Source organism: Solanum tuberosum, unplaced genomic scaffold, assembly GCF_000226075.1.
Source record: "Solanum tuberosum cultivar DM 1-3 516 R44 unplaced genomic scaffold, SolTub_3.0 scf00365, whole genome shotgun sequence".
NCBI lineage: Eukaryota > Viridiplantae > Streptophyta > Magnoliopsida > Solanales > Solanaceae > Solanum > Solanum tuberosum.
The window spans coordinates 394,202-410,004 of NW_006239290.1; the positions used below are offsets into that span (position 1 = coordinate 394,202).

Genomic DNA, 15,803 nt, shown 5'->3' on the forward strand with positions numbered 1-15,803 from the left:
GCGTCCACTTTTTGGCAACCCCCCCCCCCCCCGTATTTGCTTAAAAGTTCTTATGTGCTTTTACAGTAGGAATGATTTTGGCATTATTATTGGCAAGGAGAAAGATGATAGCTTTAAGGTATATTCATATCTATCGGCTTTATTTTGCTTTGGGTGTATGATATCTTATTTTAAAGTGATTATTTCTCAGATCATGAAATATGGATCAGAGAGACCTGTGGTAGTGAGCATTCAACTGCGTGAATTGAAGCGTGCATCTTTTGATAAGAAGCTATTCACTGTGAAAGACCAGCTAACTAATGTCATTTCAATCGGTGATGTGGTTAGAGTTTTGGATGGTTCCTTGAAGGTTCGACCTTTTTTTTTTTTTGGGATGATTATGGTTGTGTAGTCAACTTGTGCGCATGCAACTTATCTAATCCACCAGTGACTTGCTATCTCCCACCACTGCCCACCAAAGGTTAGGTAGATGAGAATAATTAACTAATGCTTCTCCTGGCTTTGGAAACCTTGATTCCCAAGGTTGTTTCCCCACTAGGTTATCCCCTGGGAAGGTGGACTGTTATTCAGGGATGGAGTAACATCATTTTATTTGTCATTAGTCTTCTGAAATGATGTAATGGGGGATTAATAAATGCAGGATAAACAAGGAACTGTGAAGCAGATTTACAGAGGTGTCGTCTTCCTATATGACCAAAGTGAACAGGATAATAATGGTTATCTCTGTGTCAAAGGTCAGATGTGTGAAAGAATTGCAAGCAGTGGTGGTGTATCGAACGGGAAGGTCTGTACTTTTGTTTTTTTTTAAAACTAATCATATTTGTATGTTATCCATATTTGTTGTGCTAATATTTTTGTTCATATTTTATTTAACCAGGGAAGTGAACCTGGTCCCTCAGGTTTAGCAGATTTCTCATCATCACCTAAATCCCCTCTTTCGCCTGAGAAATCTTGGAGAGTGAAGGATGATAATAGCAGCTGTATGTTTTTTAGGAGTCTGTTCTTTTTCTAATTGATGCCTCGGATCAAGACACTGCGTACAATTAAAATATGGATTCCTTTAACTTCTGTTTTTATTCTCTCCACAGTCAAGCGCGGGGATGACAATGAAATGTTTTCAGTTGGGCAGTCACTGAGAATCCGAGTGGGGCCTTTGAAGGGATATCTTTGTCGTGTAATAGCCATACGACGTTCTGATGTTACAGTAAAGCTTGATTCCCAGCAAAAAATTCTTACAGGTTCATACATTTCCTTGCTTTGACTTCTAATGTTATATGGGAAATTGTCACTAAAAAGAGTCTGTCTTTGTAGTCAAATCTGAACATCTTGCAGAAGTTCATGCAAAGAGTTCCGTCGTATCTCTTGGGTACAATTTCTTTACCTGAACAAATTCGAGGAGAAACTTTCAATTACTTTTTGACATTTTGATTTCTTTTAACACTCATTACTTATTACTATAGGGTTGATGGTGATTCATCAAAACCTTTTGACCTGCTTGGAACACAGGATGGTTCTGACGGTAAGAAGAGCATTTTGCTCCATTTCTTGAATGAGTAGTACTCCCTCCATCCCAATTTATGTGGCGCCGTTTGACCGGGCATGAAGTTTAAACAATAAGGGAAGACTTTGTTATATTTACCAGATTTCCCTTCGTAAAGTCACTTTAGTGCTTACTTTTAATTTTGACTTTTCTTCACAATAAAGTGTTAAGTGGGACCCAATAAGGGCAAGGATGGTGCCATTAAATAATTGCCAAATAAAGAAAGGTGACATTTTTCCTGGGATGGACTAAAAAGGAAAGTGTGCCACATAAATTGGGGCATAGAGAGTAGTACTTTTTATTTCAGAGTAAAGAGTTGGAGCATCATACATCTGTCATCCTTTACCAAAAGCCAAAAGATATAAGCATGACTAAGTTTGTGTGTTGAGTTAACTAAGCCTTCAAAGCATCTTCTGTTCCTTTTCCACCCAACTAGTCCAAAAAAATGCATGCAGGGATGGTCATCCATGTCTTCCTATTCTGTTATGCAGCCTCTTCCTTCCTGCAACATAGTAGTTCGTCACATATCGATTGCATTGCCCATTTTAGGTTGTATAAGCTGAAAATCATGCACCACAGTTTTCTGGCAGTTTGCCTTTTCCTCACACATGGAACCTCTGCTGCACAATACCATTCCCACCCTTTGTAGTTCTGTTTGTGTCAAACACGCTTCATTTGCTGTTATCCAACAAGAACTACTCACCTTAACTAGTGCTTTGGCTTCCAGAGTATCTTCCAAGGTCACTGTGTAACAGTACTCTGCATGTTGCACAAAGTTTTGTACCCATACTTGACAGTGTACTTCCTATCTTTTTTATGTTCTGTTCCCTCCTGATTTTCCAGCAGCTTAGCGACTCCCCTAATTTCCCAGTCTTCACAGTTTCTCCTAAAAGATAATCCCTGTCATCTTTGTGACGTTGTGCCTTGCTTTAGCATTTACTTCCAAATTATATTGGGATGGGTATCTCCTGCCCAAATTTATCTGTGCATGCCACTACCCATTAAGAAGTGTATATTTTGAAGTAATCGTCTCTGAGTTTTCAGATGCTCTTCAACAAGTCCACTCCATGAGGTCCTGTGACAGGTTTACAGGACAACTGTTCTACCCATGTCTGGCAATTATAACCTTCTTCTGCATGCAAAATTTATTACTGCTTTTGAACATACCCTTCTACATGGATGTATCCGACTGCAGAGGCTTCTTTTGCCTTATATTTTGTTTAGCTTTCAGTTTTCTTCTCTATTGTTATTTAATGTCAAATTTTCTGTAGATCCGTACTTCTCCTTTGACAAGTATAGAGTCTGTACTTTTATCCTTTTCTTCACTTTGTTGCACTTACTCTGTATTTAGAAGACAGAGTACCTATCTACTGCACTATTGAATGGTTAGCGTCGAGTAGTGCAGTTGATGAGATTCAGCCTAGTTAACAAATTTATTGAGGTTTCTAACTTATTGTGTATGAACTAACCAGCTATTTCTTTTATCTTTCTGGCAGATTGGATGGTTCAAGGGGCTACAGCCACTGAGGGCAACACCAGGAATGCATCATGGGGTGCATCTGGAGGTAGTGATAGAACTGTTGCTGACGCTGGGCAAGATGATGGTTGGGCGAAAGCTACTTCTGCTGTTGGTGCCACTAGTGGTGCGTCTGATGGCTGGGGCAAAAAGGTTGAATCACATCAAGAGAGCACCGAGAAGATTACAGATAATTCCTGGGGAAGTTCTGTGCAAAAACAAGGGAATAATGATGATTCTGGCAAAACCTCATGGGGCAAGCAGGACGGTGGATCTTCTTGGGGTAAGCAATCTGATGCAAATGCAGAGACTGACTGGAAAAAACAAGATGGTGGATTGGACAAGACAGATAGCAAAACCTCGTGGAGTCAGCAGGGTGCTGGATCTTCTTGGAATAAAAGTGATGGTGGATCGTCTTCAAGTAAGCAAGCGGGTGGATCTTCTTGGGGTCAGCAATCGGATGCAAATGCTGAAACTGGATGGAAAAAGCAAGATGGTGGATCAAATAAGCCAGATAGCAAAACCTCGTGGAGTCAGCAGGGTGCCGGATCTTCTTGGAATAAAAGTGATGGTGGATTGTCTTCAAGTAAGCAAGCGGGTGGATCTTCTTGGGGTCAGCAATCGGATGCAAATGCTGAAACTGGATGGAAAAAGCAAGATGGTGGATCAAATATGCCAGATAGCAAAACTTCGTGGAGCCAGCAGGATGCTGGATCTTCTTGGAAGAAGAGTGAAGGTGAAGGTGGATCCTCTTGGGGGGGTAAGCAATCTGATGCAAAGGCAGATAATGACTGGAAAAAGCAAGATGGTGGATCTAGCTGGAGTAAGCCAGACAGCAAAACCTCTTTTAACCAGCAGGGTTCTGGATCTTCTTGGAATAAAAGCAACGGTGGATCTTCTTGGGGTAAGCAATCTGATGCAAATGCAGGGACTGTCGGGGAAAAACAAGATGGTGGATCTAGTTGGAGCAAGTCTGATGACAGCAAAACCTCTTGGAGCAAGCAGGATGATGGTTCTTCTTGGAACAAAAAGGATGATGGATCTTTCTCCAAGCCTGCTGGAGGTACTTCTTGGGACAAAGGAAGTGGTGGATCTACTTGGAATAAGAAGGAAGCTGGATCTGGTGGGGGAGAAGATACCAAATCTACTTGGGGCAAACAGGATGGTGGATCTTCTTGGGGTAAAGAAGCTGCAGGGGGTTGGAAAGAAGGTGAGAGTGGGAATAGTGGTGGTACGGACCAAGAAGGAGGAAGCTGGGGAAGGCCAAGAGAATTTGATGGAGGTCGTGGATCAGGTGGTAGGAGAGGACGAGGTGGTTGGCGAGGAGGTCGAGATCAAAGTGGTAGAGGAGGATCCTTTAATCAAGGACGGTCTAGTAGCTGGACTACTGATGGTGAAGATAATAATAATAATTCTAATAATGTAGCATTTAAGGGTAACCAGTCTAGTTGGAGTAATTCACAGGAACATGGTAAAAATCTTAATGAAGACACCAGTGGTCCTAATAATCAAACGTCTGATTTCCAGAGCACTGGTGGTTGGACTGCTTCCAAACCATCAAATGATGGATGGTCTTATAGTTGGAATAAAAATTCAGCCACAACGGAGGTAGGAGGTTCTGGTGGAAACCAGTCTGATTGGGACAAAAAATCTGGTGAAGTGGGTGGAGCTGCTGGTTGGGACAACAAGATTACCCAGAAAGCGTCAGAAGGTAACAACTCTGCATGGAATAGCAAATCTGCAGTCGAACAAGATGGAAATGGAAAAAATCAAAATGATACATGGAAAAAGACTTCTGATGGAGGTTCATCTACCGGATGGGGTCAAAGTAATTCGTGGAAGAGTGGAACTAATGATGCGGGTGGAACTCAAGATTCTTGGAGCAGCAAAAGTAACTGGAATTCTGGAAGTGGCTTCGGTGGCAACAACCAGCAATCTGATTCTTACAGTGACAGGGGAAGAGGTGGTAGTTGGAGGGGAGGCCGTGGTAGATCAGATAGGGGTGGATATGGAGGTAGGGGTGGTTCAGATGGTGGTGGCTTTGGAGGTAGGGGTGATTCAGATGGTGGCGGCTTTGGAGGTAGGGGAGGTTTTCGAGGTAGAGGGGACAGAGGAGGTTTTAGAGGTAGAGGATCAGATGGGGGAGGATTTCGTGGTAGAGGGCGTGGAAGGAGGGATGAAAGTGGTGAATGGCAGAATAGAAATGATTCGCAGGAAGATAAACCCTACAGTTGGAGCAAAGGCTCTGGAAGTGATGCTGAGGGATGGAAATCTAATAAGGGCAGTTGGAGCCAAGATAACAATAACAAAGGCAGCTGGAAGAGTGCTGATAGTACAGGTAATGCTGATGATGGTGGATGGAAGAAAGGATTCGACTCTGAAAAGAATGTGAGTGGAAGTGGTGCTAGTACTACCAGTTGGAATAGTCAAGGAAATAGTTGGAAAGCATCAACTACTACTACAGGAGGTAATGCTGATGATGGTGGATGGAAGAAAGGATTCGACTCTGAAAAGAATGTGAGTGGAAGTGGTGCTAGTACTACCAGTTGGAATAGTCAAGGAAATAGTTGGAAAGCATCAACTACTACTACAGGAGGTAATGCTGATGATGGTGGATGGAAGAAAGGATTCGACTCCGAAAAGAATGCGAGTGGAAGTGGTGGCAGTTGGAAGACTGAAGGAAATAGTTGGAAAACATCTACTGCTACTACGGGAGGTACTTCGTCAGGGTGGGGTCAGCAGACAACTATTGGCGAAAAGGAGGTTCAGAATGACAAGGGAACAAGTTGGAACCAGGGAACTGGTTCAGGAAACGCGAGCACAGCTTGGACTGCAAACAAATCCAGCACCGACGATGTGAACAAACCAAAAGAAACAAGCGACGGACCGAGTGATGCATGGGGTAAATCAACCAGCTCTTGGGGAAAAGGAAACAGCTCTGGCGGTCAGGGAGGCTGGTGACAACTTTGGACGGTAATTATATGTACATAAACTTGGTTTATATTCTTCTTATTTAGGTCTTTATAATCTAAATATTTGCCCTATATGATGCACAGATTCTACTTGCAGATATTTGGGATGACAATCTCAACGTTTTTTTTTACATTAAAAGATGAACTATTTGAAACTTCATTAGCTGGCTATACAATGCTTAATATACTTGCTCGGTTGAGATTGTTATGTTACATATTTTGATGCTCTTCCAAATTGATCTGTTTAATTTGGAACTGGCTAAAATGTTTGATGTACAGGTCATTTTGTATTTGCCAGTTTCCTTGTTGAACATTGTAGTAATAATTTTGTCCTTAATTTATGCAGGTTATTTTGCTATGGAGGGTCGATTGGGCCATCCATGTAATTATGGTTTGTAAAAAGAACAAATGACGGACTAGGTCTTGGGGGAAGCATGGATTGGGACTTTAGATGCTTAGATGTATCGTAAGTTATTACTCTTGAATTGCAGGACATAAAACTTTTGGAATGTTGGATGTTTGACAAGACTCTTCATTTTCAATTTCGAAACTGATAATTGTCGCAGTGCTTGCTTTCGCGATGACTTTAACATGTAGCCTTTGGCATGGATTGTGTTTGGCCAAATTACTTTCTCCTCCAGTTATGTTATTTACTTCTGTTTGATACTTATTCTTGGGGTGTCTTCATGCATGGGAGTTCCTTGGATATGATATGTCTACGTAAATTTGGAGTCTTTAGATGAGACGTTGTGTTGATGTTTTGAGGTGGGTTACTTGTTGGTAAGGGCAGTGTTATCTCTTGTATCTTTGCCTCTTCAATAGGTTATGTCACTGTGTTCTTATAAATGAAGAATAACTGTGTCTTGGAATCTGAAGTTCACGAAGAAAACTCGCAAGATAATAATATGGTCAGTGAATTGTAGTTTGATGGTAGTATTAGTTGGTTCTAGTACTGCTATGCTACTTACTATCTGCTTCTTTGTTTACTACCTATCATTTCTTGTACTTTCATTGCTTCTTTTTTAATCTGTTTTTGTCTTGAGATGAAGGTTTATCGGAAATAGTCTCGTTACCTCACCTTTGAGAGGTAAGGTTTGTGTACATTCTATCTTTTCCAGTTGCATTATATGGGAATACATTGAGTATGTTGTTGATCGTGGAGCCACTAGTAATGCTATTTTGCATTATTAAACTTGGAAATGTTGAATTATTATTAGTAAGTGAAAAGGATGTTTAGAATTCCTCAAATCACTCGCACATGGAGATTATTATGAGTAGAAAACAAAAGAACACATTGTATCAAAGTGTTTGGTTTAATTGAAAAAGGCTAAAAAGTCATAATAGGCTCTGAAATTGATGTATGATCCGAAAAAGGAACCTTGGCCAACCATACTCTTATCTTTCTAAAATTTAATTATACAATTTTCAACACTTTATTTCATCATCATTTAACACAAAAAGTCAAAAAATTCCATTAGCCACCAATTCTAAGTCATACTCAAGCACCCCACAAGAAGAATTTTTTTTAAAAAAAATAAGTGAAAACAAAGTGGTGACGTCCAATAGTTAACAACCTATAAATACCTCTTTGACATTCTTATCAATCAATTATGCATTTCTCAAACAATTTTAGATGTTTATGTAATTCTTGTGAAATAGATTTTGTATTCAATCAAGTCTTTGATAAAAAAGAGAGGAGAATTTCCATGAATGTAAGCACGGTAACAACGGACTTCTCAAAAAGCCAGCTTTTTTTGGTGGATACTTCTCGTTTTTATTTAGACTACTTCATTTCGTAAGCAGATTCTATTTCTACTTTACTTTCTTTACTATCCACCATTTCTCTATTTTTAAAGCTTCTTTTAAGTTTTTAAGTAAGAATAGGTGACAATAATATGTCTATATCATATTGTTGAGTGATGGATTGAGATTTAAATTTTAAACTATTTTTAAAAATAGAACAACATTATTCTTTTTAAATAAATTGGAACAAGACATAAAAAAAAGAGTGAAACCTAAGAGTGTGACACAATATCTAACAACCCATAAATTCCTCTCTTTGACATTCCTATCAATCAATTATTATATACAAAGAAAAATTGGGACCCTTGAGATTATCAAGTTGCAATATATTTTCTTATATCTTTTGATTCTTTCTTGAATAAATATAACAATATAAGTAAATGCTATAGTAAGATTAAAAATAATTGGTTGGTGTACAAAAATAAAATAATTAAATGAGATAATAAGATAGTATAATAAGTGGTTGATGATATTTTTTGTGGTGCGCCGCTCCCAAACATCATTCCAAAAAAATCACTATCATCGCCGGCGCCGGTGGACCCGCCACCACCGCTCCCGCTAGCTCCGGTGGTGGTCCCTCCTCCATATGATATACTAATACTTTTATCCCTGTTTTTTTTTTAATAATGAAATATATTATTAGAGATTGAATCCTAATATTTTCGATATGAAATATATATAGATGTGAAAGAATGAGTTACTAATGATATAACATATACATATAAATGAATTTAAGATTGGAGCATTTTGTATCTATTAATAAAAATTATTATAACAAATGCATCATTTGAACTAAAACTTTGTATATGTGCGTGTGTTATTGCTAAAATTTGTCTGGCCAATCCTAAGGATCAAATGCACCTTTCGAAATCCACAGATAATAGCTTTGTCTCTTCATTTTTCATGAGTTTCTCGTATATAATAAAGTATCTCTAGTCCTTTTCTACAATTATTTAGATTTTTTAATCAAATTTTCCAATCTTATCTGAGGTCGAATCATTATTTCTTCTCCACCTAAATACCGTACTTAATTTGCATGATGCAAGATTCAAATATGTGACCTAAATCACGAGTCTCTCAATCATTGCCACTTGAACTAAGCTCCACCAATTTAAGAATAAATTCATAATTTCAAAAGCACAATATCTTTCGTATTAAATATTGAATAAATTTAAATTTTCAATTCCCCCCACCCCTTTATTTTTTCTTTTCTAATACCATTCAATAGTTTTGTTATACAAAGGGACTAAGAGAGACATATACCTAAAATGATGGCTTTTTTTTAAAAAAAAATGCAATAAAAACTATAATAGTTTGTTGGAGAAAATGCATGTGGGTAAATAGTAGATGTCCCATTATGGGTCTAATTTTTCTTGATAATGACACATTTAAAATTTATTTCAAGAAATATGGGAGGGTGAGTAATTTTTTGTTTATTCTTTTTTTTTTTGGTTTTATTTATTCAAATATATTAATTAAACGATTCTAATAGGTTAGAAAACTGAAAAAGGTCTTTTTGACAAGACATTTTCTAAGAGTCTAATACATCCAACAAAAAAAAAGGAAATTGTTTATTTACAAAGAACATACTTATTTATATTGGTGTAAGTATAACAACAACATTCCTAACCTAATTCCATGAGTGAGGTTCGAAAAGAATAACATACACATATTTTATCAGTATTTGACTATAGATTTTGAATCAGATTTTAAAAAATTGTCTTCAAAAATCTGATTCACATAGATTTTGAATGATACTTTAAAAAGTTTTTAAAAAAAAGTTCAAGTTTCAAAAACTGGTCCAGATCAACTTTTGGGACTTCCACAAATAAAATTTCACGATCAACACAACTTTAAATTTTAAAAATCATAACTTCAAAAATTAATGTTTATAATTTTAAACATTAAAATCTATCACTAAACGAGAGTTTTATCCCTTTTCTTTATGATGTAAAGAGACTGTTTTCGACGTATACAACTCAAGAGGAGTGAGTCTAATATGTACTAGTACTTGCATTTTTTCCACTAAATCTTTAATACCAAATTGAGCAACTAGGCAATATGGACCCTACCTTTATCTTTAGTCCTAAAGGCCCAATTAATATCAAATGTGGGGTCCAAATTCTTTAATTGGGCCCACTTTTTTGCATGGGCTGGAATGCATGAACCCAAAGAATCTAACTTCACATCTCTCACACATTCTTATTAAATAACCTCACATGACCTAATCTTCCCTTTTTGCCCTTCCCTAAATTTAATTGTAATTATTAGTACTATACTATATAGATTAGATACATATATAAAATATAAAGATTCTAGACTTGACCTCTTTATGTTGTTAGAAATTTGTTAGTGTAATAGTAATTAATGACGTGATTGAGAACTATGAGATTTTAAGTTGAAGTAAAAATACTAAATAATTTTCATATCATCTGTCTAAGTCAAGATAGACAAAGTTACCAATGAGTCATATTAACACCTATAAATTTAATTGAGTTGAATGAAAGCTGATTCGAAAACCACGATCAAAACAAAAAAAAAAGAAAAATACTAGATTCATAACACTTTATGTAAGGTTAGGTGACGTTAAAAGTGACTAGGTCCACGAGTTGATCAAATACAAGAAAAAAATGGACCCCTTTCTTGAGCAGTGACATCTCCATCACCTTTTAAATTCTCAAATATTACGCATAATATAATATTACTAAAGGTAACTTTACTTATCAATAAATTATAATAGGGAGATAAATATTATATCATTCTTAATAAAAGGTTTTCACATGTTCAGGCCTTTTGAATGGAGTTTTCTTCGTTTTTAACTAAAGATCTCTCTTCACCTGATTTCAAATTTAATAAATTTCAATACGAAATAACCGGATACTAAATAGAAAAAATAAAGTGACGTTACTTAAATCTATGTGGACTCGACTATAAAAAAAGACAACTCAAAGAGTACATAAGGCTCTATTAAGATTCTCAATGCACGTATTCTCACGTTGATCCATGTATCATATATATCTTTCTACTTATTCTAACCTTTCTACTAAACTAAAATAAAATAAAATATACTTTCTCCATTCCGATTTGCTTTTTCAAAATTTATTTGACATAATTTTTATTTTTATTTTTAAAAGAACTTTCAAAACTTTGTAATTTCAAACTAACATACGATAAAATGTATTAAAATGTTTTAATCCTATGATCTAACATTGCATGTAAAAAGTTAAAACCTAAATAATTGTCAAAAAAAGAAGAGCTTATTTTTTAAACGGATGAAAAAAGAAAGTAAAGCAAAAAAATCGAAATGGAGAGAGTATATTCTTTAGCCTTTAACGAATCCACACTATCTTCTATTCGATCAACACCCTCGCTGCGAAATAAGAAAGAAACAAGAAAATGTATTTTTTCGAGATTTAAAAAATATAGTAAACAAAAAATTAAAACAAGAAATAGTGGGTTCCTTAATTTTATTCCACTATCGCCACACAATCATATACTCTAGTGGTACTATTCTCTTTGGCCTTAGGTCTGCATAACAATAAAATAAGTTAAATATCTAAATTTTATTTTCTAATACAATCAATCACAACAAGATATCAGATATCTTTATCCTCAATAACTTAAACAAATTAAAAAAAAATTACCTAACGTATTTTTTAGTGTATACTTATATTAAGTCATAATCTCGTCTAATTTTTTCATCTATTTCATTAACCGTTAGACCATTTAGTCTATTTTTTTCATGTAATTTCTAATTATCAAGTTTTAAGTATCTTAAAATTAAGAAATTATTTAGACACTAGGGGTAAAAATGTCAATATATAAGAAATGTTGGGTTGTGTGTACCTTGGGGCACCAAAAACACCGGCATTAAGTGTAAGTTGATCAATAATAGCAGCGGATTTGGGCTCCACGCTCGAGGCTTTCGCGTATTGATTGCCAAGTCCTTCTTCACCTGATGGCACAAAAAATGCTCCATTTACCATTACGTCTCCATTTGTTCTCCAGTTCCACCCACTCCACTCCCCCTCGTCTGTCTCCACGCGCTTTGTCACCTATTAAACAGATAAAACATTCTTGTTAATTTTATGAGTAATTATGCATTTTGCAAACATTCTTGTTAATACTTAATCATCAATTGAGAGTATTATGTTTACTCTAATAGGAAAATTTGGAAATTGAAATATGGTCCCTACAAAAAGGGTCAATTTTTCCACAATAAATAAGACAGTAAAACAGAAAAAAACATGTGTTCTAGTTAGGGAGGTCTTATTTTTCGAAGCTGAAAAAAAAAAACATGAATATGACACTTAAAAAAAACTTTTTTTCTTTTTTTGGTATTCCATCCGTGGTTCGAAACTCTGACTAAATTCAAATTGCACATTGCAGGGCAGGGCCCATTCAGAAGTGACTCTTCCAACATGCAGAGCTCAGACCCAAAATCTCTGGTTAAAAATGAATTACCACTACACCACATGTTGATGACATTTAAGATATAATTAGTCATGTGTCTCTTTTTCTTTAAGAAAATAAAGGTGGTGATGTCTGAGCTTGTTATCATTTATGCGTCTCTTCTATTTTTACGTGTTTTCCTACACACTTTTAATGAAACGAAGACCCTCGTTATAGAGGGTGTTGTATTGGATCAATGAATTGACTAGTCAATTACTCGGATTAATTAAATCAGTAAATTTTAAATAATATAAATATTTAAAAAAGACAAAAAGGAGAAAATACCTCTTTAGCATTTGCATCGAGTGGGGCAGTATATCGATTGCCTTGACTATTAATAGTAGGATTAGCACTTCCTCCAATTGCATACATTTGCCATTCAGTAAAATCATTGTTGACTACATGTATATATCCTCTTCTACATCTTGGCATTCTTTGTACTAGCCCTACTCCAAAATGATTGAATGCTATTGTCACCTATTTTATTCACAAAATTACACATTAAAACCCAAAAATTTAATATGAGGACAAAAAACTATATTATATGAAATATCTTAATTTTATTCTAAGCTATAGAGCTCCAATATGATCCCTAATTGAAGTATAAAGAATGGTAAATTCAAATCAAAGTCAAAAGCATATGGATAAATAAATTCAGAGGTAGAGTAAAAAGTACGAATCTCGACAGTATTTGTCTTTAAAAAATCATTTTGATATGTATAAGCTACTTCTTTCGTTTGAAAAAAAAAGACATAATTTAATTTGATATGAAGTTTAAGAAAAAATAAAGAAGATTTTTCAATTTTATGGTCAGAAAGTAAATATACCAAACTTAAACATGTCAGGTGAAAAACTGAAATTAAAGTGTTGTAAAAAAAAAAAAAAAAGAGATCAAAAGATAGGTCATTCTTTTTGAAAGTTTAGAACCGAAATAACTCAAAATCACTATAATCCAGCATGGTTAAATTTCAAATTCTTAATTTGTCTTTAAATAAATCTGAACCTTTTTCCATAAGTAATTTTGACATGTGAAGTTCACTCATTTTATTTTGAAATTTCATTACAAGAATATGAATAACCTCAAAGTATAATGAACAACTACGTTATTTGAACTTTTCAAAAAATATCGATCGATGCATGTCGAAACCTTCATAGTAGAATATTTTTAAAGGATCCAACCATGCTATAACAATATTTTTAAAAAGTACGAACAACGTGGAGGTATTGAAAATTCATCTAACCTGCATTCCAGCATCAGGCAAGTACTTATCATCATGTCCCAGTAGCATAACTTCATCATGGTGACTGAAATAGCTATTAGAGATCGTTATACCAGTGGACCCCATGATAGCATCAATTAAGCCATCAGTACAATGCGATAATGCACAATGATCAATCCATATATTCCGTGACGCAAATATCGAGATCCCGTCGCCGTCCGATCTACCCCGGTGACCGACATGCGTCGGCGTCGACCGTATATCAGTATTCCCCGACGGTAAACAGTTGTAAATATGAATATTGTGTATAATCACATTGCTAATATACTGCAACGTTATACATCCGTTACCGGTGATGTGAACCTTCGCTCCCCGGCCGTCGATTGTTTTGTAACTGTTAACGATGAGTTCATGTTTCAATTTTATGAACATATCGCCGGAGAAGATGATCCAGAGTGGTTCTTCCTGGATTACGGCGTACCGGAGTGTTCCCGGAGTTGGATTTACGGTGTCGAGATCGGAGGAATCGGAAACGACGTAGTATTTGCCGTTTTTACCTCCGATTGCGTTCTGGCCGAAGCCGATTGCGCAATCGGCTAAGCGCTGCCGGTTTTTCGACCAATTTGGATCGCAGCGCCAGCAATCGTCTATGGGATTTCCGGTTTCACATTGGGTAGTTATGGCATTCATGGTGGTGTTCCATAGTTGCCTTCTCGAAATCGATTCGTTCACTTTCCTGTAAACAAAGAAAAATATATATATTTAGCATGTAATTGTAGTAGCACTAATGCAATCGGATTTCATCAGAACTTTGAAATTAAGCATGTTTGGACGAGAGTAGCAATACAATGGTTATGCATATGTGACAATTTTAAGCTCAACCAACCTATGAGAGAAGATGAGTGATACATTTGGCGAGCATCAGTGAAGAATGCAAGCAAAACTGGAGCTCGGGTATTGATATATAAAGTAACATAAGAAAAATTTGGGGATTTATTGGGGAAAAAATTTAACTATTTGAAGACATTGTAGCTGGAAAGAATCAAAACTCAGATGGAATTATCGTGTCAATGTGGTAAGTACTTTTTCATTCTTAATCAGAAATTTCGAATTCGAGTTCGGACTACTGAGCTACCTTTGGTACACTTCGTTTTACCTTCAATGTGGAACTTCCTGATACAAAATCGGATTAGTTTGAGTCCTAAAACAGACAATGAACACCTCAAGAGGAGAAACCAAAAGAAAAACTCAGATTAGATTTTGTGGATTTTCTTGTAAAAAACAGAGGAACTTGAAAAAACAGAGATAGCCAAACCACAATAATATATTAAGTGTAATTCAACCAGTGAGGTTAATAAGATGTACGTAGACCTTACTTCTACCTATGTGGGGTAGAGAAGTTATTTCTGTTAGATCTTCGGCTCGAAAAAAAAATACAAAGATGCTCATATGAGCAAAAAATACTAAGAATATGAAGTAATGTTAAGCATAAAGTTAGAATCACCTCTGTACTTCTTGAACCACAGCATCAGGGTAAGGATGTTGATGAGGAAGTGTGAGATTAAAGGAAACTATAATTTGAGGAAAAAAAGAGATTAACAAACAAAACAAGAGAATGCATATGACAGAAAACATATTTGCTAGTATCACAAAAATTGATTGAATGAATTTATATATTCTTTGTATTTGTTGTTGTGTTTCTTGTGTAAAAGGAACTCTCTCAATGGAGGGAAGAGATTTCTTGCTCTTGAAATATTTTGGAAAACATAAATGTTTTATATATAATATATAGTTGAGCACTAACTAGTAACAAAAAAATTTATAATAATGGTGTTTTTTGGACTTTGTAGTAGTATATTTTTGTGTGTATATGCAAAGCCAAAACCCAATACCCACACAAGGAAAGTTTAGTTTTTTTGGGTGTGAGAAAAGAGAGGAAGAAGCCTCTTGTCGTTTTTCTCTCTTTTTGCCGCCTTCTTTTGCCACTTCCATAAATATGTCTTTTTAATCGGCTTAGCGTATCACTAAACATTTAAATTGGTATGAAATTAAGCTATTACACGGTGGGAGATTTACCCAGTGCGCACAAAGTACTCACCACAAAGTGCTCACCTGAAGGGCAGAAGCTGTGGCAGAGGTTGTAGCGGCTGCGGGTTATTCTTGGTTTATCCAAAAAAAAAACAAGTAGGCACATATATTCTGCGTGACATAATACATAGGATGTCGTGTAGGACACAAAGTTATCATATAGGACGTTACGTAAGATGAATGTGTCTATTCGTTTAGTTTATACAGGTTTA

At 35.8% G+C, this 15,803-nt stretch overlaps 2 protein-coding genes across 3 annotated transcripts in view; one reads left to right on the forward strand and one right to left on the reverse strand.

Moving 5' to 3' along the window:
* The window catches only part of LOC102606156 (protein RNA-directed DNA methylation 3), a 13,003-nt gene extending 6,305 nt beyond the window's left edge, over window positions 1–6,698 (forward strand). The window contains exons 8-16 of the mRNA XM_006361632.2: window positions 67–118; window positions 191–349; window positions 641–784; window positions 878–980; window positions 1,089–1,238; window positions 1,312–1,366; window positions 1,461–1,519; window positions 3,037–6,029; window positions 6,375–6,698. Coding sequence (XP_006361694.1) covers window positions 67–118; window positions 191–349; window positions 641–784; window positions 878–980; window positions 1,089–1,238; window positions 1,312–1,366; window positions 1,461–1,519; window positions 3,037–6,017 — 3,703 coding nt within the window. The 3' untranslated portion in view covers window positions 6,018–6,029; window positions 6,375–6,698. The remainder of the gene's footprint in view (window positions 1–66; window positions 119–190; window positions 350–640; window positions 785–877; window positions 981–1,088; window positions 1,239–1,311; window positions 1,367–1,460; window positions 1,520–3,036; window positions 6,030–6,374) is intronic.
* Window positions 6,699–8,135: 1,437 nt separating this feature from the next.
* On the reverse strand, window positions 8,136–15,291 carry LOC102578838 (probable pectate lyase 13). Of its 2 annotated transcripts, none has more exons than XM_006361636.2 (5): window positions 15,008–15,291; window positions 13,525–14,239; window positions 12,569–12,760; window positions 11,678–11,886; window positions 8,136–8,440 (listed from the first exon to the last, which is right to left on the reverse strand). In XM_006361636.2, the coding sequence occupies exons 1-5, from the start codon at window positions 15,136–15,138 to the stop codon at window positions 8,215–8,217; spliced, it is 1,473 nt and encodes a 490-aa protein (XP_006361698.1). In that variant the 5' UTR covers window positions 15,139–15,291; the 3' UTR covers window positions 8,136–8,214. The 2 variants fall into 2 exon arrangements, with proteins under 2 accessions (XP_006361698.1, XP_006361699.1); XM_006361637.2 differs by lacking the exon at window positions 15,008–15,291 and adding an exon at window positions 14,390–14,455.
* Between the last annotated feature and the right edge of the window lie 512 nt (window positions 15,292–15,803).